The sequence below is a fragment of the Amia ocellicauda genome, chromosome 3, assembly GCF_036373705.1.
Source record: "Amia ocellicauda isolate fAmiCal2 chromosome 3, fAmiCal2.hap1, whole genome shotgun sequence".
In the NCBI taxonomy this organism is placed as follows: domain Eukaryota; kingdom Metazoa; phylum Chordata; class Actinopteri; order Amiiformes; family Amiidae; genus Amia; species Amia ocellicauda.
In genome coordinates, this window is record NC_089852.1 from 31,700,145 (window position 1) to 31,725,216 (window position 25,072).

Genomic DNA, 25,072 nt, shown 5'->3' on the forward strand with positions numbered 1-25,072 from the left:
TGTGACAGCCGTCCACAGCATGAGAAAACAGGAGGCTTTTTGATGGTGATGGGGGAATACAAATGGAGGAAGTGCAAATTCCTGGAATTCAAAACAAGCAAACTGGGGTCCATTATCTGAAATTACCCTGTCAGGCAGGCCATAGCGGGCAAACTGAACTTTACCATGTTTGATCGTTGTCTCAACTGAGAGGTCAGGGAGAAGGTAAACCTCCCACAAGTAATGATCAACTAACAGGAGAAAGTCTTTGCACTGTTCTGAAAGAGGTCAAGACAAACTATCTACAAGGAGCACATCAGTAGCGCATGAGAAATCATTGTCTCTCTCTGTATTCATTACGGATTGTGCATTTGCTGACATAGTCTTTGAGTTCACTCTGCATTCATGGCCAATACAGCGTGTCACTTGCTTGTCTATAACATGCCTTGCTCCCAATGTGACTTGAGTGTGCTCATGCCAGCATCTCTGGGTGCAGGGACCAGGGAATAATGACTCTCTGACCTTTGAATAGCACCCCATTTTGAACACTGAATTCCTCTCTGATCGGCCAATATTCTCAGATAGTCGGGCCAGCCCATCAGAATCACCGACCTCAGTGCCTGGAGGTGTTCAACCCTGTTACCTTGCTGTCTGATTTGCACAAGGTGTTGGTCTGTAACGTTGAGGTAAATCAGCCTGGTTAACATCGACTTGCTCTGCTTGTAAGCTGCACATTGTGTGTTTTTCATGCATGGAGTGTGTGTGCGTGTCTGATGCAGTAGCCTTGCTAAGCATGTCACTCTTGCTTATACAATACCTCGAGGTTGTAGCTTTGGAGGGCCAGTAGCATGCTCTACAGGTATTTCAGGTGCGCTCAGGAAAGGCTTGTTGAATATAACGATAAGGGGCTTGGGATCTGTCCTGTCATGCCCATAAAAGTAGTGGTGAAAGCCTTGACATGAAAATACAATGTTGAGGCACTCCTTCTCTCTCTGGTTGTAGTTCTGCTTTGTAGGAGTTAGTACCTTAGAGACGAATGCCACAGGCTTACCCTAATGCACGAGACAACAGCCCAGTCCATACTGGCTCAAGTCACTCTGAATTGTGACAGCTGTGGACACATCATAGTATCGCAGGACAGATGTCTGTGTGACGAGTTGCTTTATTCCCCCACTGCAGCATAGTGTTTTGGGAATCAATGCCACATGACATCCTTGTCCATGATCCTCCTCAGTGGCTCATACACCTCTGAGAGCAGTGGCATGAACTTTGCCTGGTAGTTGACGAATCCAACGAAGCAGAGCAATGCCTTTGAATCAGGTGGAGGGGGCATGTCCAAGACAGCCTTCACTTTTATTTGATCCACTTTCAATCTGGTCGAGGAGAAGATGTCCCCATGAAAGCAGACCTCTGGCACTTTTAACTGCAGTTTGTTTATGCTCAGCCTTACAGTGTCCATATTAAGACATCCTCCTGCATTAGTTGTCCTCAAGCATCACCCACTCAAGTCTCCGGTATCAGGATCATTACTCACGCCTCCCTCAGTCAATCGTCATTGCTCCTCCTCACGCCTCCTCCTCCTCAGCCTCAGTGCTCTGACATCAAGTCTCCTGCTCAGGTATCACACATCAGGTATCACGTGTCAGGTGTCAGGCGTCAGGCGTCAGGCGTCAGGCGTCACGCGTCACGCGTCTGGCGTCGGGCGTCAGGCGTCAGGTGTCAGGTCTGCTCCTCATGCCTCACTACTGTTTTTTTTTTTTTTTTTTTAATGTTACGAAATCACAGCTTACCCGCTGATCTTCATTTAAATAAGCTGTGGGTTTTAGATGTGCGGCTGGGTCACCCGTACTGCAGTGTGAGAGACCCGGGTTTGAATCCTGCACTGGGAATCATTGTTACAATACAATACTGTAACCGATAGCTCTTTAACAGCTGTGATATGACAATCAAAGCCAAACCATCGTATAAAACTCATACGTTTTATTCATGAACATCAAATCCAACATTTACATATCACAAATGTAGTATTTAAATTGAAATATGATCATAAATCATGAATATTATTGCTATAAATAACAACACACTTTTTCTAAAGATGCACACTGCAGTCAAAGATGAATAACTATATAGCCTACAATGAGCAAAAAGTTCATAAATGGCATACAGTAAGAGAATGAAACAAGTGTAAACGTAAATATTGGAATAATGCTCAAAAGCAATTTTTTATACTTCAAAAATAATTATTGCATTCATCAAAACATAATTACACTAAAGTAAACATTTTCAACACCATGTAAACTTTCATTTCAACAAACACTGCTTTTATTCATTGTAGCTTTGTATTTCAATAAACTATTTACTCTATTTATATTCAGCCTGCATACCTGACCACTCGGGACAGTCCACACAGGACACGTTTCTGCACTTTCCCTGCATAAGCTCGTACCTCACACTGCATTTTGACAGCCTCTCCAGGTCAACTCTTTCTCCACAAATATATAGCATTGCAATAAATGCTCCTCCTCTGATGATGTCCATTAATCATTATTTTGCGTGTGATGTGCTGCGTTATTGCACCCTGTACTATGTGCAGTAGCAATCGCGTATTGATCAGTGAAGTAAAAGCACTCGGTGCCATTTGGACCTGGCGTTTCACTCGCAATGTGTTCACACTGGCACAAACCCACGAATGATCTGTCATTCCCAGTATAACTGATGCCCCTGACTCAGTCATGTTCATATACAGGGCATTTCCAAAACACACTCTCTTCAGTCTTCGTTTCAGATCCATGTTTATTTGCGGGTAATCACTGTATCCTCTCAATCTGACTACAGCTGTAAGAAAACACCTGTAATGCTGTACAATGCATGTGTTTTTCAAGCACAAGAAAGACTGTAGACAGGTAGAGATCGCCACTGGAGCACCAGACTGACTGTATTGTAATAGGAACACAGGATTTTCCCTCACTGTGTAACCTTATTTCTGTTAAATGAGTAATTACTATTTGTCTTTAAAGAATAGTCTTGGATTTCAATCCCATATTCTTCAAAATATTTAAAGGCATGATCAATATAGTAATTTAAACGGATCACAAGGTTGTTACATAAACACAGCACATTTCATTGCGTAAAGATGCGTTTCTATTAATTAAGAAAGGTAAAAATCAAAGTATTGTATCAATGATTCCCAGAGCAGGATTCAAACCCAGGTCTCACAGTACAGTGACCCAGCCACACATCTAAGACCCACACCTTACTTAAATGAAGATTGACTGGATCAGTAGGTGAGCTGTGATTTCGTAACATAAAAAAAAAAAAAAAACAGTAGTGAGGCGTGAGGAGCAGACCTGACACCTGACACCTGACACCTGACACCTGACGCCCGACACCCGACACCTGATGCGTGATGCCTGAGCAGGAGACTTAATGTCGGAGCACTGAGGCTGAGGAGGAGGAGGCGTGAGGAGGAGCAATGACGATTGACTGAGGGAGGGGTGAGTAACAATCCTGATACCAGAGACTTGATTGGGTTGTGCTTGATACTTGACTCGAGGATGACTGATGCGTGAGGATGTCCTAAATTGGACACTGTACAGCCTTAGCTTGACCTGTCTGCACCTGTCCATCAGAGCTAGCAGCTTTTCATCGTGATCATGTCCTGCCACCTCATCACTGTCCCCACAGCACACTACGAGGATGTCATCCACTATGGGTTCCATGCCACTGTGTCCCACCAGCAGCTCATGCTGTTTCCACTGATACACCTCTGGAGCCATGGAGACCCCAAGTGGGAGCTTCAGCCACCTCTTCCTGCCCCAGGGTGTCCAAAAGGTAGTCATGTAGCTGATGGGCTTATCAAGCTTGCACTGCAGGAAGTTGTCTCTGGCATCCATGAGCATGAACACTCTGGCCTTTGGGAGCTTGTAAAGTACATCTTCTGATGTGGGCAAAATGTAATGCGAACAACCGCATAGCTTGGTTGAGGTGTTCAGGATCAAGACATATACATTTTCTGGTTTCCTGAAAATAACCATATTACTGATCCAGTCTGTAGACTTGGTGAAGGATATCATGTGACCATCTGCTTCATATTTGTCAAGCTGAGCCTTCAAAGCTTCTTTCATGGCCACTGGTACATTGCGGGGTGCACACTGGACTGGCTGCATTGTTGGGTTCAACTTAAAGTGGACTTCACCAGGAACTGACTCAACCGTGCATGAAGATATCTTGGTATTTTCCTAGGAGTGTCTCTTTGCTCAGAGGCCCAGTCTGAACCTTGTATATGATGTTAAAGGGGAACTCCACCAAAATTCCATAGTTTCAAAGGTTATTCTATAAGTAGAAACATATTCTGTGGAGTGTGCTTATCATGTCCATCTTATTCTATGTACCAGAATTCAAAGACAGTTCTGGGTGGTGAAATAAACTTTGTATAACTACAAACCGGTGGTTCTTTTGGAAAAATAGGGTGATGGGGTCATGAAACGTACATAAAATGTCCATTGTTAATTATTTTTTTGATTTTTCCAAATTGATTTCCAGCAAAGCAGCTCCAGAGTTAGCACCTGCATGAGGTCATGGCCTATTTCTCAATCTCAGAATTATGGTACATAGAATGAACTGGACACGATAAGCACACTCCACAGAATATGTTTCTACTTATAGAATAACCTGATAAACTATGTACTTTCAGTGGAGTTCCCTTTAAAGTCTGCTAGAATGATGAATTTAATAAGCCCAAGGCTCTTGGATGTGGATGTTGACAGTAATGGCTGTTGGTCATCGACTGGCCTGAATACAGTTTCAGCTTGGTGTTGCTGTGTGAGTTTGTCTTTGAGCTTCCCATTTTGTCTTTTAAGGCTCATAAAGTTATATGTGGGCCCTGAATCTAGATGGCATTGTTTTAATTTGTTGTTAAGCTACAGTCTAAAAAAATCTTTGCTGGCTTCAAATAGCGCTCAAGAGCATCGAGAATAGCTTTTGCATTATCTTGCTTTTCTTCTGTCAGGTTCAAGTTGTGTTTGTACACATGTCATCATTAGGTGCTCTTTACAATGTATCCCAGTTTGTGCTCCAATCTCCACTGAGCTTCATAACAGCACTAGGGGGAATGCTTGCAGCCTAACAATACTGAAGCTAACTGCAAAATTACAAACCTAAATAGTTCGCTCTGATTTGCGGAGGTCATAAATAGATATGTGACATGTATGACACCATGCTTGGATGTTAAATGACGAGATTATGACGAGATATGCAAGTAACTAGTCGTGTTGAGCATTTCTCCTTACATGCAGGTACTACATCTGAGGTAATACATCTGGGTAACACAATCACACACTAAATAACATTGGTGTGACAGTAATGAACATTTACCACCAGATGGTATTAACATGCCATCTTACACACAAACAACTTTCTTTCTTTAGATCAGACAGCCAGCCAAGAAACCCCGGCACACACGGTGTGGTTAAGCCTACGGGTCTATGCAGTGATTGTATCCCACACTCCAGTGTCTGGATACACAGTGTTCTGTCCGGCAGCAGCAAGGTTGCGTGTGGTTTCGTGTCCACTAGCATTGCCAGGTGGAGACACACTTACAGTGGCCAGTCCCACTAGGCACTCCACTTGTTCGGGCAGCATCCCAGTTGCTATGTGCCCCTTGGTGGTCACACTGACCAATGCCCCCGGTGCACGCCTCTGGTAACTCGGTGAGATGGAGAGACCCCCCTCTGCCTCTCGCAGGCCACCAGGCCACACCACCCCAAGGACATGACACTCTACCGCCAGTGCACACCACATTGCTGGAGTCTGAGGGGAGTCTGTCTGCAGGACAGGACCAGGAGTTCTGGACTGTGTTCTAGGGGGCTATGGACTGTCTCTTGATCCCCTGGCCCTCCGATTCTGCCCCGCCATGCTCCAGGTTTGAGAGAGGTCAGGCAGTGTCACGTTACGGCGACCCTGCCCTGGAGGGCTTATGAGGCAGGAGCCCAGGAGGCTCGCCTTCCATAACACAGAAAGTCTACTAGCCCAGTTGGTTGAGCCCTTGGATGCAGCTGATGCATCACCAACAAAGTTCCCCCTCCGGGGCAGCACGAGGGATTCTATTTCCCATTCTTCCTTGTATTTCCACCCCATCTTGGATCTGAGGTGTTGCGCATCAAGATGTTCAACCTGTGCACCATGTGCCAGGCCATCAAGCCCAGTGACTGGTACACCTTCGAAGGCCGAGCATTCGAGTTTGTTGTTCTCCGATTCAGCCTGTCGCTAGCCCCACACACTTTCTCCAAGTGCATGGATGTTGTGTTAGCCCCATTGCATTGTCAGGGGGTCCACATCTTCAATTATCTAGATGAGTGGCCAGTCTGTTCTCAATCCAGGGAGCAGGTTCACACAAACCTGACTCTAGGGCCTGCCGGTCAATCGAGAGAAAATACTGTTTATTTGGTGTTGTATTTTACATTTTACAAGTGAAAAAACATACAATAATACTTGTGATTAAAAAATAAATAAATTCATATCTAAAATTAATTTTAAAATTAATTTGTAAAATTCTCATAAAGAGAATCTCAATAAAGATAAAACAAGAACAGGATCAAGAACATGTGAATCAGTACATATAAACAATCAGTGCACATAACTAAAACTAATATTCAATTCCAAATAACATTTCAAAACAATCTGATGCATTGTGATTATCAGTGAATTCATTAAACAAATCAAAACCAAGACATGTCACCACCAGAACCAAAACAATACAAAACAGTCTAATGCAGTGGTGCCCAAATAAGAGGTGGCGAGACAGCGTTGGGGGGGTCGCGAGATGATTTCCAGAAATCAAATAGAATTTTAAAACGATTAGAAATAGTATATTTTAGCCATAATTGTAACAAAATATAAAAATAGTCGTTAAATTAAAAATAAAACCATGCAAATAAAAAAGTCCTTGTCCCCTCATGACCCCAGAGGTGATTAGACAGATTAATGACATACAGTGCATCCAGAAAGTATTCACAGCGCTTCACTTTTTACACATTTTGTTATGTTACAGCCTTATTCCAAAATGGATTAAATCCATTATTTTCCTCAAAATTCTACAAACAATACCCCATAATGACAACGTGAAAGAAGTTTGTTTGAAATCTTTGCAAATTTATTAAAAATAAAAAACAAGAAAAGCACATGTACATAAGTATTCACAGCCTTTGCCATGACACTCAAAATTGAGCTCAGGTGCATTCTGTTTCCACTGATCATCCTTGAGATGTTTCTACAACTTGATTGAAGTCCACCTGTGGTAAATTCAGTTAATTGGACATGATTTAGAAAGGCACACACCTGTCTATATAAGGTCCCATACTTACCAGTGTATGTCAGAGCACAAACCAAGCCATGAAGTCCAAGGAATTGTCTGTAGACCGCCGAGACAGGATTGTATCGAGGCACAAATCTGGGGAAGGGTACAGAAAAAAAAAATCCGCAGCATTGACGGTCCCAATGAGCACAGTGGCCTCCATCATCCGTAAATGGAAGAAGTTTGGAAGCATCAGGACTCTTTCTAGAGCTGGCCGCCCGGCCAAACTGAGCGATCGGGGAAGAAGGGCCATAGTCAAGGAGGTGACCAAGAACCCGATGGTCACTCTGACAGAGCTCCAGCATGTCTCTGTGGAGAGAGGAGAACCTTCCAGAAGAACAACCATCTCTGCAGCACTCCACCAATCAGGCCTGTATGGTACAGTGGCCAGACGGAAGCCTCTCCTCAGTAAAAGGCACATGACAGCCGGCCTGGAGTTTGCCAAAAGGCACCTGAAGGACTCTCGGACCATGAGAAACAAAATTCTCTGGTCTGATGAAACAAGGATTGAACTCCTGTCTGGAAGAAACCAGGCACCGCTCATCACCTGGCCAATACCATCCCTACAGTGAAGCATGGTGGTGGCAGCATCATGCTGTGGGGATGTTTTTCAGCGGCAGGAACTGGGAGACTTTTCCAGATCGAGGGAAAGATGAATGCAGCAATGTACAGAGACATCCTTGATGAAAACCTGCTCCAGAGCACTCTGGACCTCAGACTGGGGCGAAGGTTCATCTTCCAACAGGACAACGACTCTAAGCACACAGCCAAGATAACAAAGGAGTGGCTACAGGACAACTCCGTGAATGTCCTTGAGTGGCCTAGCCAGAGCCCAGACTTGAACCCAATTGAACATCTCTGGAGAGATCTGAAAATGGCTGTGCACCGATGCTCCCCATCCAACCTGATGTAGCTTGAGAGGTCCTGCAAAGAAGAATGGGAGAAACTGCCCAAAAATAGGTGTGCCAAGCTTGTAGCATCATACTCAAAAAGACTTGAGGCTATAATTGGTGCCAAAGGTGCTTCAACAAAGTATTGAGCAAAGGCTGTGAATACTTATGTACATGTGCTATTTTTTTGTTTTATTTTTAATAAATTTGCAAAGATTTCAAACAAACTTCTTTTACGTTGTCATTATGGGGTATTTTTTGTAGAATTTTGAGGAAAATAATGAATTAATCCATTTTGGAATTACATTTTTGGAAGGCTGTAACATAACAAAATGTGGAAAAAAGTGAAGCGCTATGAATACTTTCCGGATGCACTGTAAAATATAAGTCTCCATGGCATTTAGGCATTTGATAGAAAGTACAAGGGTCTATAGGACCTTCAAAAATTGGCTTGTTAACTGAAGAGCTATTGAAGTTATGGGGTTATGTGGGTAACTTTTATGTCCAGAGATCAAGAAATCATTGAGAGAAAGTAGTCCCCATGTTGGTGGAATGGAACCATATTACAGATTATGGTCTATAGTAGTGACATGCTAAAATATTTCCTAAAATATTTATGTAGTAGTGGAACCTGCGGCTGTCACATTTCTCTAGGTAATCGCTCTGACCTGCATGTTTTATTTAGGTGTGTATTGCTTAGACTGGGGGCTCAATGTTTTATTAGTCGTATTATCTATGTGGTTTGTAGCAAATTTCAATTACATTTTCAAGTTAATTCACTAATTTGAGAGTGTTAATGTCAGGGCTGTGTAGCAGGGTTAGACCGGGGTATAAAGGATCCAAGTGCAGAGCACAGGAGACAGGACAGGAACAGGTTTGTGGTCTTTAACCAGTGAACAGAGTAGAAGGGAAAAGGCTTGAAGTGTGGTCGGGGTCACGAGCAGGAGGTCTAATCAGGCTAGCAGAGTGTCAGTGGGAATTCCAAAAGACAGATGTATAAGAAACAAGCGAGGGTCAGAAACACAGGAGATCTATAACAGGGGTGGATGCTCAGCAACACAAAGGACAAGCAAGACTTTGCAATAGGTGTGGGAAACAAATGGGTTTATACACTCACCTAAAGGATTATTAGGAACACCTGTTCAATTTCTCATTAATGCAATTATCTAACCAATCAATCACATGGCAGTTGCTTCAATGCATTTAGGGGTGTGGTTCTGGTCAAGACAATCTCCTGAACTCCAAACTGAATGTCTGAATGGGAAAGAAAGGTGATTTAAGTAATTTTGAGCGTGGCATGGTTGTTGGTGCCAGACGGGCCAGTCTGAGTATTTCACAATCTGCTCAGTTACTGGGATTTTCACGCACAACCATTTCTAGGGTTTACAAAGAATGGTGTGAAAAGGGAAAAACATCCAGTATGCGGCAGTCCTGTGGGCGAAAATGCCTTGTTGATGCTAGAGGTCAGAGGAGAATGGGCCGACTGATTCAAGCTGATAGAAGAGCAACTTTGACTGAAATAACCACTCGTTACAACCGAGGTATGCAGCAAAGCATTTGTGAAGCCACAACACGTACAACCTTGAGGTGGATGGGCTACAACAGCAGAAGACCCCACCGGGTACCACTCATCTCCACTACAAATAGGAAAAAGAGGCTACAATTTGCACAAGCTCACCAAAATTGGACAGTTGAAGACTGGAAAAATGTTGCCTGGTCTGATGAGTCTCGATTTCTGTTGAGACATTGAGATGGTAGAGTCAGAATGAGAACATGGATCCATCATGACTTGTTACCACTGTGCAGGCTGGTGGTGGTGGTGTAATGGTGTGGGGGATGTTTTCTTGGCACACTTTAGGCCCCTTAGTGCCAATTGGGCATCGTTTAAATGCCACAGCCTACCTGAGCATTGTTTCTGACCATGTCCATCCCTTTATGACCACCATGTACCCATCCTCTGATGGCTACTTCCAGCAGGATAATGCACCATGTCACAAAGGTCGAATCATTTCAAATTGGTTTCTTGAACATGACAATGAGTTCACTGTATTAAACTGGCCCCCACAGTCACCAGATCTCAACCCAATAGAGCATCTTTTGGATGTGGTGGAACGGGAGCTTCGTGCCCTGGATGTGCATCCCACAAATCTCCATCAACTGCAAGATGCTATCCTATCAATATGGGCCAACATTTCTAAAGAATGCTTTCAGCACCTTGTTGAATCAATGCCACGTAAAATTAAGGCAGTTCTGAAGGCGAAAGGGGGTCAAACACAGTATTAGTATGGTGTTCCTAATAATCCTTTAGGTGAGTGTATATAGGTGAATCAGAGGAAGGCAGTTGTTAGTGGATGAAAAGCTGTACAAATGAGAGACTGGGAATGCTGGAACATTTACACATGGTGGTGAGTATTGGAATGTCTGGTATGCTGTTCAACATTTGGGAGATAATGACCTTTGGCAGCGAACCGGGGACATGTGGGGCGAAGGTATGCCAGTTAACTCCACCAGTTTGTGGTTGGTATAGGCCAAGTTGCCAGATTGGGGTGACATAAGCAATCAACATAATTTCAACATAATCAAAAATAAGTGCAATAAAGGAAAAATAGAATAATCAAAGGGGAGTTGGAAATCAGAAAAAAATGAAAACAATGGCATATATTAAATACTGACTTACTGGCACCATCCGTTACATGTGTAGTTACAATCCCTATACATTAATGAACACCACATCCCAACCCTGATTATTACTCTGCAAACTAATAAGTAATGTCATGAAAAGATATCTGTACAAACAAAATGCATACACCTTATTTGTGGATAAGTTAATGCTTAGATTGTCTGCAACTTGATTAATTTTAGTGTTAAGTCAACTATTTAATAAAAATAATTCTAACAAAACTGATGATATGAAACGCACATCTGAATTGTAAATATTTACATTTATTTCGACATCTGACACAGTGTACCACATTGTACCACACAGTGTGACACATTCCCTCCTCAGCAACAAGGCTCTGTGGAATGTGTGTTTCTGCTACGAGTTCTAGGACAAACCCAGAGCAGCTTAATGGACATTAGATCAGGATTGTGATATGGGAAACTTGACCAGTAAACTAAAGTCTCACAGACATGAGGGAGTGTTTCAGAACATCATTGTGCTGGTTGAGATGTGAATATAATCAAAAAGCATGAAATATAGCAGTGTCTAAAAATGGATTGTATACAGGAGGAAATCCAGTATTCTAATTTATGTTGCAGCAACTATTTGAAGACCTAATATGCTATTATAAGTTAGGTAAAGTCAAGGAAAATGACAAGAAATGGAGGCAGAGTTGTTTTACAATTTCAGATGTTGCTCAGATTTGGTGTTCCTCACTTTAGAATATCTACTTCTCTGCTGAACACCCTCATAACTCTCCTGCGAATCTGACTCAGTTTTAAGCCGTATATGAGGGGATTTAAAAGAGGAGGGATGACTAGAAATTCCACTGCCAGGAAGTTGCGAAGAGGCTGTGGCATCGTCCTTGATCCATATCGGCTGTACAATACATCAAACAGTGTGCTGACAGTGAAGCTGATTAAAGATATCAAATGGGGCAAACAGGTCTGCATGAATTTAACTCTCTCTTCACTAGACTTTACACAAGCCCTAATAATCTGCATATAAGAATATATAACAAAAAGATCTTGAGAAACATGAGCAATTATTACAATATATCCATAGACATTGTTAAGTGTTGTATCAACACAAGACAGCTTTACAACTGACCAGTTATCACAGTACAGTTTATCAATGTGAGATCCACATAGAGGCCAACTGATAGTTAACAATATGGCAATTGTTGTTTCACAGAAAGGAAAAATCCAAGAAAACAACAGTAACTTGCTGATAGTTAGCGATGTCATGATAGAATGATAGTTTAAGGGTTTGCATATTGCCACATACCTGTCATAAGCCATCACTGTCAAAATGGTAAATTCACACATTACAAAAGAGTAGATAACAAACATCTGAAGGAAACATCCAGAGTATGAGATCACATGAGGGTCAGAGAGGAAGTCAGCCAGGAGCTTAGGATACAGACCAGCAGTTCCATACAGTCCATTGACACACAGGTTACAGATGAAGATGTACATAGGCTCATGGAGGGTTTTCTCAATGATGATTGCAGAGATCAGCATCACATTTAAAAAAAGGATCAATAGATAAAGAAGAAGAGTAAAAGCAAAAAAAATGTGTTGAGATTTTGTTTCTTCTAACCCATGGAGTGTAAAGACTGCAATGTTGGTTGAATTTTCCATTGCAGAGATATTTTAAACTGCTTGACCACGGTATTACAAGAGTGTCTAAGTTTGAATTGGGGGTGTGTAAGTCAGGCTTTCTGTAATTTTTCAAAAAAACAAATACCATATAAACATTAAGGCTAAATTGTGAATTAAAATGAACTGTGCTTTATTTTAGATTTACTAGCTTACACACAGTTTGCTGAAATCCTTGTCTTTCAGATTGATTAAAGCAGTTGCTTAGAACAACTAACAGATGTATGGCAATCGCCTTTGACATCACAAGTCTCCTTAAAGGCATATATGCCACTTCTCAATACATAAACTATAAACATAAAAGGACAGCTGATCACAAAAGAGTCCAACATTTATCCACTCCATTTGTACACCTCCACTGCTCCCCAGCATCTGTAAACGTGTGTCCCCATTGTTAGACTTTGCACACAAGGCTCTTCTGGGGTCCCTCCCTTGCCCCTCTCCCGCCCTCTCCTCTGCACTTTTACTCAAAAACGGACAGGAATAGATACTGTGTCTAAAGAATGTGATAAGTGTCTAAAGAAGCAAAGAGTACCAGTACGATCCTCCATGCATAATCAAGAGAGCAATCAAGTTGAAAAACAATAATATCAGATAACCAAATACAGGTAGAATGCAATGAGCACTTAGGTGACACATACTATTAAGTTGATGTTATTCCTTAATAATAATGATGAAAGTACTCACATATAATAATATAAGTTAGAGTTGCTGCAGGGAGTGAATACATCCATGTGCCTTAAGATGAGCAAAAGTTGCTTAGCTTTTTATAGCTCCTTCAGGAGGGAGGCAGGAGGGAGACTGAGATTTGCAATCTGAAAACAGTCCTGGGAGACTGTGGCTCTCTGGTACTGAGATAATGAGCTTGAGTTAGAACATTAGAAATAACATGATTAAAATGGACCAGGTTCCTCTTTCCATAGTGTTTTAAAAGTAGATGTTTGTAAAGAACGGTCAGTACCTTTTGAATCTGTAAAATACTGTGATATGAGCCAGGAAAGCAGCACTGGATCAATATAATTTACAGTACTGAGGCCTGCATCCACTCAAATTGTGGAAGTAGAATGGGGGGGCGCCATAGGCATTTCCAGATATTTTATGGCATGTTACGTCACTTGTTTATTATACCTACGTCATATCCGGACGGAAGTGTACACCCATAGTGCCCTAACCCCCCACAATGACCCTGATGACCCCGATGACCTCCCTTATCCTACTGTCCTTCTCGCGCCCCTAGCCCCCCTCCCTCCACCCACACTGCTTAGTTCTGCAGACCTTTGTTCTTGCCGGAGAGTGTGAATGTTTCAGGTCCTGGGGGTTTGTGACCCTCCCCCCATTAAGTTAGAATAGCTCCATTGTTTCAGTAATAGTTATCTATCTATCTATCTCTCTCTCTCTCTCTTTATTTATCTTGTTATGAATTCATTCTTTTTTTGTTAAACACCTTCTAGTAAAGGCTTTCTAACTGTCTTAAAAGTTCATAATATTTAAACTTAAGATATTGTTCAATTTCTTAACAGTCCCTTATCCTCGCTTACAAATGTTACGATATACCACATTATTTTCTTACATTCTTAATCTTTAGAACTCATTAAATTACTCCATCCCTCTAAGTAAAGTGCTTAGGGGGAAAGTTTTTTCAAATGTATTTTAGCTCTCTCTCGCTCTCCCTCTTTCTCTCTCACGAAACGCATTACGTGAAGTCTGAGTTTAAAATGAATGCTGGGGGGTTTGGTAGTGGGTCCGGAGCCGCAGGGGACACTCTCTTCTAAGAGGGCAGGTTATCGTGGCGTAGTGAAGAGACAGTATAAAAAGCGCATCACCCCCCGATCAATGTTTAAAGAGAATGTCTTACCCGAAAGCTATGGATGTCGACATGCTCTACAATCCTCTCCAACCCCGGGATCTACCTTGGTTCTATTCACCCGATTTTGTATACATGCCCGAAACCTCTGACTGCGGCCACCCTCCGGGCCCTTAACCCCCGATTCCACAAGACGAAACAGGATGCTTTGCGATGGACATCGAAGCTGGTCTCTGGGGTGTACAGGCTCAGGAGCTCCTGAACGGTTCAGCGTTTGCTGCACTGTCTATCGCGGACTCGTCTCAGGAAGGGGGCGTTCCCAATGAGCTGTGAACTGCCCCAGAGGCGTTATGAAGACGATGGCTTTATGTCCGGCGTGCGGGTCGAGGTAATCAGAGTTGTTAAAAGCGCCCTGGTGTATATTCTGTCGGCTCTCATCGACCAAACCCTGAAATCAGTCTGTCAGGTTTGTGAAGTGAATCACCCCAGCCAGTTGAGGCACAGCTGTCTGTTTGAACCAGAGGCCTATTATTTCCGATACTATTTCGATGTGATTTACAGAAGACTGAACAAACCGTGGCTGAAGCCGGCGCTAATCAAGGCGCTATCATACTCCCACCTGCGGGCCACCCCCGGGCAAGTCCAGAAAATCATAGATGAGATTTTGCTGGAGTTGAAAAATGAGCCGTCTATAAAAGAGAAACTTGATCAGCTGTTCAATGACCTGGATGAGCCGAGTAGAAAAACCACCGGGAAGCTAAAATAGTATTTCTTCCGTAAAGAATTTAAAGCTGAGACCTGCAAAGAATTTGAGCTCTACGCCACTGATTCAGACTCTGACTGAACTGAGGGACCTGGAAGATGGGGAATGTTCTGGACTGCTTCTGCAACTGGATCTGCCATCAATACTCGGTGGATAGCCTGAGAGCTCTATTACACCATGTGCTTGACAAAAAAGTAGCCAATGCGAGCCTTTTCTCTACAGAATTAACCGTAGATGATGACCAACTTTCAAACCTGGAAAAGTTAATGGCCTCCGTAACAGATACAGGGGTGTACGAAAACTGGAGTGAGATGGTCGAGGGCACCCAGAAGGATGTTAGTCCTTTTCATCATCATCTGTATGAACTTTTACGGATCATGTTTAACAAACCGTTGTTTACTTTTAAAATAGCCCATATTGTTGTTTTATTTGTGTATGTAACCGATGTGTGTGCCTACAAGATAAAAAAACATGTCGTTGTCGATATAGAACAAGTAACCAATCATCTGATTTATTTTTGTTTGGATCATAGAAAAAATTGTTGTGTATGTTATACTTTTCTCAATTGTCTAAAAAGAGGTGTTTGTTCACCTAAAATTGAATAAAAAAAACATGTATAAAAACTTTGCTCATTGTGTCGTGTGATCTGACAGAATGACTCGGCAAGCTCCCCAGATGAAGGATCTGTACTACAACCCGGCCAAGGCCGGTGGTTTGGCTGGTAAGAAAGGTTTTCAAAGAGGACTCGCTGAGGCTGGGGTTAAGGCTAAGGATGATGTTGTTTCAGAATGGCTAAGGGCACAAGACGCCTATATCATACATAAACCGCTCAGAATTAACTTTAAAAGAAATCGCGTCTATGTGACTGACATAGACTCACAATGGCAGATGGATCTAGTCGATATGTCAAATTTATCAAATCATAACAATGGTCACAAATTTATGTTGATTTGCATTGATGTGTTATTGAAATACTCATGGATCCGCATTCTGCGCAATAAAACAGGTAGTGTGGTGACTAGGGCCTTTGAGGATATATTGTCCCAGGGTCGGTGTCCTAAAAAACTGCAGACTGATAAAGGAAAAGAGTTTCTCAACAGAGAATTTCTGAATCTGTTGAAGAGACACAATATACATAATTTCACCACCGGTAATGAGCTTAAGGCATCGGTTGTGGAGAGGTTTAACCGCACCATGAAGACAAAAATTTGGAGATATTTTACAGCTGTCAATACATTCAAGTATGTTGATAAAGTTCAGGATTTTATCAAAGCTTGCAACCGAGGATATCACACCAGTATTAAAATGAAGCCTATAGATTTTAACGTGTAATTATTTTAAGGTATATAAAAATGTATACGGTCCCTTTATTAAGACAGAAAAAACTACTTATAAGTTGAATGTCGGGGATGTGGTGAGAGTTTTAAAGCTGCGCAACCCTTTTGGCAAAGGTTATGAACAAACATTTTCCGATTAATATTTTACAGTTACCAAGCAGTTGGCTAGAGACCCCCCCCGTGTACTGGTTAAAAGACTATGACAGGGAAGAAATAGAAGGGACGTTTTATGCTGCCGAGTTACAAAAAATTATTGTGGGTAAAGATAGAGTATTCAGAGTTGAAAAGATTATAGCGGAAAAAACCCAAAACCGGAAAAAATATGTGTTAGTGCAATGGAGAGGTTGGCCTGAAAAGTTCAATAGTTGGGTGCCGGAACAACAGGTTTGTGATATTCAAGCCTTATACCAAGATGCCCGCGGTTGTGCTGGGTTGCATTACTTTCGTTTCTCAAGATGGAATCAGGCGGCTTCTACGTGACTCTACCCAGTAACTCCTCTCTCGATATATATCCTAAAAATGAAATATCCAGTTACACAGTGCAATTTGGAAAATCTATAGATCTAAGGGGTTCGTGGGAAGTGGGTTTGGCGGAAATACAGTATCCTTACATGAAGAATCCCCTTTTAATTGCTCTCAGAAAAATCAGACTGTAGAGTAGATTGAATCAAACAGAGTCTTTATTCAAGCTGCTTGGAGAAATGTAATACACACAGACACGCAGGTCTCTGTCCTTACTTCCCTAAAATCATAGAGCTTACATTATGTTATATACATACTGCGATAGCCTGGACAGGGTGAGTTTGAACCAATAAGGGGGAGACAAAACAGAAGTATTTACAAGTTGCCACAGAGAGAGACCGGAGAGTACAGGTGAGAGGTAGCCATCTTGTTGTTTGACTAGTTTCAGAATAGTCTTAGCATTGCTCATTTTGTTTTAAATTTGCCTTAAATTGATGTTAGCATTGTCTATAGTTTGCCTAAATTGAAGTCAATTCAGTTCAGCTGCTGAGTTGGTGAAAGTAAACAGGTTGTAGAAGGGAGTTTCTGTCTAGGACTAGCAGGAATTCTGTTGCAGGAGGAGCCAGGTGGGGCCAGTTAGGTGTGAATTGGGGGTAGGTAGACAAAAGCTACTTAAAGCAACTGTTGAGAAAGAGCTGTGCTGTTTCTCACTGACAAAAGTTAGGCAGTTGACTAGCAGCAGGAACCAAGAGAAGTATAAAGAAACAAAAAAAAAAAAAGTAACATTTAGAAGCATGTGGCCACTACAGTGTCAGGTTTGCAGAATGATTGCCTTCCTGGATGAACTCATCCAAGAAGGCTTCATTTGTGAACGTTGTCGGCAGGTTGAAATCCTAGAGATCAAGGTTTGTGATCTTGAGGCTCAGCTTGTTGATCTGCGCTGTATTAGGGATATAGAAGAATTGGTCAATCAGCCCATGAGAGAGATGGTGTACATGACAAAACCTAGGAGAGTTGAGACCTTAGAGCAGGACAGCGTAGAGAACTGCTGGGTTACAGTAGGTCGTAACCGCAGAAAAGGGCATGCACAACCCCTAGTGACACCCCCAGAGCTTGAATTGCACAACAGGTTCCAACTGCTGGACACCGAGTTGGACAGTGACAGCTCAGAGGGTAATGGGGGGGCAGTTGAGCACCAGAGCACCATGGTGCCCACCTCCCCTCAGAACAAGGAGGTAGTTATAGTAGGAGACTCAATTCTTAGAGGTGTAGATCACACAGTGTGTTCGAGTGACAAGGAGACCCGCATGGTATCTTGCCTGCCTGGTTCTCAGGTTGCAAATCTCCCTAAACTAGTAGACGGGCTACTGGCCAATGCCGGGGGAATCCACTGGTCATGGTCCACATTGGAACCAATGACATAGGAAAAGGTAGAACAGATGCAAGACAAATTTAAAGAGTTAGGAACAAAACTAAAGAGCAAAACCTCCACGGTAGTTTTCTCCAAATTACTTCTCCTACATTACATTATTTGTCATTTAGCAGACACTCTTATCCAGGGCAACTTACATTTGTACCCATTTATACAGCTGGATATAACAGCACTACCATACCCAGGATTTGAACCCTTAACCTTCCAATTATGAGTCTAAAGCCCTAACCACTACTCAACAGTGCTGGTACCATGTGCATGGCCAGGGAGACAGGCAGAGATTAGAAAGTTTAACACGTGGTTGAAAGCTTGGTGTAGGGAAGAGGGGTTTAGGTTTTTGGAGCATTGGTCTTTCTTCTGGGATAGATGGGATTTGTACAAACCGGATGGTCTACATCTAAACAGAAGGGGGGCTAATGCATTGGGAGAGTGTATGGGCAGAGAAATTGAGAATCATTTAAACTAGGGACCAGGAGGGCAGGGAGAAAATTAGATCTCAGTAACAGAACAGAATCTTTGTGGGTGAAACTTTTGGACAAGAGATGTCGAGGATTAGTGGTAGGAGTGTGTTACAGACCACCCAACTCAGATATTCAGCAAGATGTTGCATTGTACAGTGTAATAAGGACTGCATGTAGCAAGGATGTGGCTGTTATAATGGGGGATTTCAATTTTCCAAACATAGACTGGGAAAGCCCGGTTGGGACTACAGAAGAAAATATAGAAATGGTTGAGATGGTAAATGACTGCTTTCTAACTCAATTTGTCAGGGAACCAACCAGGGAGAGTGCATGCATTGACTTGATATTTTCAAATGACCAAGACAGAGTCAGAGGGACACTAGTTAGAGAACCAATGGCAAATTGTGATCACAACATGGTTAGCTTTCAGGTATTCTTTAAAAAAACAAGCCCCAAGTCTAAAACAATGGTCTACAATTTCAGAAAAGCAAACCTTATGAGGCGGTACTTAGAAGAGGTAGACTGGAGCACACTGGATTCAGATTCAGTTAAAAATGGATGGTTATATTTTAAGAATATACTACTTGAGGCTCAGGAGAAATTTGTACCAAAAAACAGTGGCCAAAATGGTTTAATAGAGGTATGCAAAAAAATATAAAGAAGAAGAAAATGTTGTATAGCGCATACAAAAGGGATGGTGACAAAACAAAATACATAGAATATGTTGAACTGCAAAGAGATCTTAAGAAAGGGATCATCAAAGCAAAGAGGGAAACATAGCTCTTGGAGCTAAAACCAATGCAAAGAGCTTTTTTCAATATTACAACAGCAAGCGGTCAATAAAGGAGAAGGTGAAACAGATAAAGGGCAAAAATGGAGGTATCTTGGAAAACGAACAAGATGTGGCAAATATTCTAAATGAGTATTTCACAGAGGTTTTTACAAAAGAAAAAACAGATGACATGCCACAGGTTGACAATCAGTCCAGTGAAACCCTAAGAGAGATCAGGATAAATGAGGAGGAGGTACTAAAGGGACTAGCATAATTAAAAACAAACAAATCACCTGGGCCAGATGGGATATTTCCAATAGTACTTAAAGAAATTAGGGAAATTATTTATAGGCCGCTAACTCGATTATTCCAAATGACACTTAGAACAGGGGATGTGCCAACTGACTGGAAGACAGCAAGTGTCATACCAATCGACAAGAAAGGGAACAAACTGAGCCAGACAAATCAGTCTCATCTGCATCACCTGTAAAATGTTGGAAAAAATGATTAGACAGAAAATAGAGGAGCATCTCTATGAAAACCATATTCTTGGAGATAATCAACATGGGTTTAGACGAGGCAGATCATGTCTTACAAATTTATTAAAAAAATGTGAACAAGCAACTGCAGCTGTAGATCACATGAAAGCATATGATATGATATACTTTTGATAAGGTTCCACACCAAAGACTGATCCTCAAATTGGAAGCTGTAGGAATTCAGGGTAATGTAAGTAGATGGATTATGAACTGGTTGATCTATAGGAAACAGAGGGAGTCGCTTCTAACTGGAGTGAGGTTGTTAGTGGAGTTCCACAGGGATCAGTACTAGGGCCTTTGCTTTTTATAATCTATATTAATGATCTGGACTCTGGGATAGTTAGCAAACTTGTCAAATTTGCAGATGATACTAAAATAGGTGGCTCAGCAGATACAATCTTGGCAGCACAGGCTATTCAGAGGGACTTAGATAATATTCAGTTGTGGGCTGACACCTGGCAAATGAAATTCAATGTGGACAAGTGCAAGGTAATACATGCAGGTAACAAAAATGTCCACTATAATTACACTATGGGAGGTACAGATCTAGATGAAGTAACGCGTGAGAAAGACCTAGGAGTCTATGTGGACTCCTGACTTTCTCCATCCAAGCAATGTGGGGAAGCAATAAAAAAGGCAAACAGAATGCTAGAGTATATTGTGAAAAGTGTAGAATTTAAAACAAGGAAAGTAATGTTAAGACTGTACAATGCGCTAGTTAGACCTCATCTGGAATACTGTGTACAGTTCTGGGCACCACACTTCAAGAAGGATATTGCTGCTTTAGAGGCAGTTCAGAGGAGAGCAACCAGACTTATTCCAGGTCTGAAGGGAAAGTCCTACTCGGAGAGACTGAGGGAACTGAACCTTTTCACCCTGGAACAGAGGAGACACACGCACCCGGGGACACAAATGGAAATTGGGCTTCAAGGCATTCAAAACGGAAAACAGGAGACACTTCTTCACACAGAGTAGTCACAATCTGGAATAAACTACCCAGCGATGTGGTTGAAGCTGAAAGTTTGGGAACATTTAAAAATAGTCTGGATAGGATCCTTGGATCACTTAGATATTAATGAACACCAAACGAGCACGATGGGTCAAATGGCCCCCTCTCATTTCTTATGTTCTTATGTTCTAACTCCCTATCTTATGATATCCTCACTATCTTCCTGATTAAGCTTAAACACAATGTTTTCTATTTTATGCCCAAATATGGAGACATATGAAGCCATTTCATTATTTATATTCCACATGTATCTAACGCATGTCTAGATAGGCAAAGGGGGGTTGTGTGCCCACTTCCCCCTCTTCTTGTGGTTTTACTAGAATGTACGTTCTGTACTAAATTTGTATTGTGTGTCTGCACAGGGATGCATCTGATACAGACCAGTAGAAGCTGGTCTCCTTATGTGCTCTTTGGTAACCTCATGTACGGGTGAGGTATTTGGGGCCTCTTCATTACACTTGGTCTATTTTACAAGATAAGGATGCCAACTTCTCAGTTTTTGATCATGTTAAAAAGAGTCAATGGTCATTCACGATCCACGATCACGATTCACGAACCTCAGGATACATCTTTTAAACATGTCTTTTGTCCATATCAGAACTGGACCTGTTTAAAGTCCCGTATACCCAAACGAGTATAGATAAAAGCATCTATGTAGAGATTCTGCCTCTTTCCGCAATTTCAGAAACGGCCCCTCTAGAGTTTTTCATAGCAGGAAATGGGAAAGATTATATTGATTTGAACAACACTGTCATTTTAATCAACTGCAGAGTGGATGAGGAGGATGGGGATGCAACAGTGAAGGCAGCCAACGTTGGTGTCATCAATTAGCAATCAATTAAGTGTATCCTTAGTTATAGTGAGGAGACTCTAAGCAAGCAGTTCAGTCCTGGCCTGTTCTTCAAAGACACCCCAGAAGCTATGGATGACAGAGATACAGATGGGCTCAATGAGGGTTTGCAAAAAAGAGCAGCCTTTTCAGCAGAAGGACAGACCTTTGAGCTAATGGGGCATATTCATGCAGACATATTTTTTCAAGAAAAACTCATGCTCAACGGTGTAGACATTAAAATTAAAATGATATGGAGCAAAAATGCTTTCTGTCTGATGACTCCCGATACTGAAAAATATAAACTGAATATATTATCGACCTCGCTGTTTGTGAAAAAAGTGTCCGTATCCCCAGCGGTTAAACTAGGACACGCCCAGGCGTTAATGACGGCAAACGCCAAGTACCTGATAGAAAGAGTCTATATGCAAGTCCACAGTATCCCCGCGGGGACACGTGTGATGAACCAACAAAATCTTTTTCTAGGGCAGCTCCCAAAACAGGTTATTATAGGTCTAGTGGATAATGATGCCTGTACCGGGGTTTACAACAAGAACCCCTTTAACTTTTGAAGACTCTGTATAGGATGTTGAAGGAAGTGTTTTGTGATAATTATATAATGTTTTATATGAATACTAGCATTAGAAGTAGTTTGTATACAGACTGAGCAGATTAGATTTAGCAGGACAAGTAAAGGGTCAACAAGGTTGGTTTGTTAGAAACTCCTGTCAGTAATGAAAGATTACACAGTGCTGAAATAGCCTACAGATGTTTGCTGTGAATTTATTTATGACTTAATCGTTTCTCAAGATAAGCAGGAATTGTTTCTGTTAAAGAGCGATTGACACTAGGTAAATGACGACCGTGGGATCACATCTTCCTAGTGCACATCAAAGACAGACATCTGCTTTTTGTATCCATCACCTCTTCACGGGAGGACAGATCGTAAACGGACCCGGACCTGTATCTTCTGATTGGATGAACAGCCATAAGATGTTATGTCATTTTTCCTATAAAGTTGTACTCATGTTTGTAAACATTAAGTCTCATTGAAGGAATTATTCCTGACGTGGGGCTTCCGAGCCGCTTGATTAAAGTTCTATTTGCTTTATCTCCGCAACTTCTCCACTTATTTCCGAGATGGTTCTACACTTTAAACATTATAATGCAGAATTTATAGCGTTGTACGTTGACGGAGTGCAGGTGCGGTCCAAGCCTTTTCAACCGGACTTTGAAAACAGCAATGCTGTTCAGGAATATTACAGTCTAGTATTGGCTACATGTCGTCAGCTCAAGGATCAACCTCTGATGATCAATCGCCAGGAATACTGCAGAGGCTACACGCTGTACGGATTCAACCTGACCCCCGACGAAGAGTGTGGACAACATTTTTCATAGCTCTTACCCGAGTTGGAGGGACCGGCTATAATACATGAAAAAGGATGTTGAAGTCGGTTATCAAAATCACTGCTAATATCCATATGGTAGAGTGTTATAGTCGGGCATCAACACTCTTTTATTGTACACCACCCTGAACCATTTGTTTAGTGATCTATTTTCCAACGTGTAACCCTTTTTATTCCGATAGATTCAGTTTCCGGAAGTAATAATCTCACGAGGAGACGCGTCTTTTTCAGTTACAAAACTTTGGACCAGGGTCATCAGAGATTTAATGTTAATAATTTTGTTGTTACAATGGTTCAGAGTGATCCCCTTAACTTTCATACATGTCTTACCGGCAGCTGTTCTGTATGCATAAGTCTTTGGTCCCCCTGAAACAAACTCCACTATGTGGTCCTGAGGATCTAGCTCACTCGTTAACTCCCCAAGGTAATCCCCGAGGGGCGGGACCCAATCCCCCGGCCTGGTGACAAAGATCACAGAGTCAGTATCGTGATAGAGCGTGCGCTCCTGTAGTTGGTCCATTAAGTTGTACAGTTCAAGCCGGGGGTAAGCCGTGGTCAAAATTGCAAAAAACACATTAACGTTACCCTGGCAGGTATGGGGAAATCTTTCGGGGTCCACCATTGCACCTGGGCCACTCAGTCATTTATGAATTGAAAGTGGGCTACATCGTGTTCTTTGGAAAACATGAATTCTATAAACTGTTTGGGTTTTTTAATCAAGGTGGTATTTAGATGGTTATTTCTCTCCCCAAACTTACCCCACAGACTATTCAATATCAGTTTGGACATCTGTCTTTTAGCTGGGTTTACCGTTATGTTACATGGATCCAGCCAAATCCCTTCCTTTTAATAATATTGCTGAACGTAACGCTCTTTGTCCGCATCGTCAGCACACCAAGAGGGGTAGCCGGAGTATATAATACTATATACTGCTTCTACACAGGGGTAAGGGTCTGTTATTTAAATCATTTACCATTTGCAAAAGTTCCAGGTTTATTGGATTGCTGGCTGAGTTCTTGACATGAATGGTTCCATTCTCTCTGGTTGGTCTTTTTGGGGACTGAGCTCGGTCATAATCATTCGGTTCGTGAGCTCTTTTACCATGTCCATCATTTTTGTTTGTTTATTTATTTATTTATTTATTTTACACAACAATACATCTAACCCTTTTGAGTCATTTTACCACTAATAAAACATTAATTTCGATCTATGGCGTTATTAACTGTATTAATAATAATGTTTTGATCCTCTATAGCGGCGGTCCAAGCTGGTGTTGCGGGGTCTCCAGGACTGGCCGTGGGATACCTCTCGGTGTTCGGTAATGGGCTGGACTGAACACTGATGAATCCCGCCTGGCGTTGTGGGGTGAACCAGCCTCGGTGATCCACGCTGTTGGGGGGGTGTCTCCGGGTGTCTCGGGGACTGCAGTGATCCACGCTGGTGGGTCGGTGTCTCCGGATGTATTGGTGGGGTTCCTTTCAGCGATCTAGGCGGCGTCGGGGTTTCCCCCCAGTTAGTCGGAGTAATCGCACCCAAAAGATCAACGACGGAATGACTGTCCCACGAGTCTTGGGATGTGCGTAAAAAAAAAAAAAGTATCACATATAGATCTTTAAACATTAAGGTGACAGAAAAAGCCAAACTCTTAATTTAAATCAAATTATTTAAACGCTATGCTAGGGTCATTTTTAGACCTTTAAAAATTAGCCTTAGGA

General features: G+C 42.0%; 1 protein-coding gene across 1 annotated transcript; it reads right to left on the reverse strand.

Moving 5' to 3' along the window:
* Positions 1-11,595: 11,595 nt before the first annotated feature.
* On the reverse strand, positions 11,596-12,531 carry LOC136746541 (olfactory receptor 51I2-like). Its single transcript, XM_066699113.1, has one exon. It carries the CDS (start codon positions 12,523-12,525, stop codon positions 11,596-11,598), a length of 930 nt encoding a protein of 309 aa, XP_066555210.1. The 5' UTR covers positions 12,526-12,531.
* Positions 12,532-25,072: the final 12,541 nt, after the last annotated feature.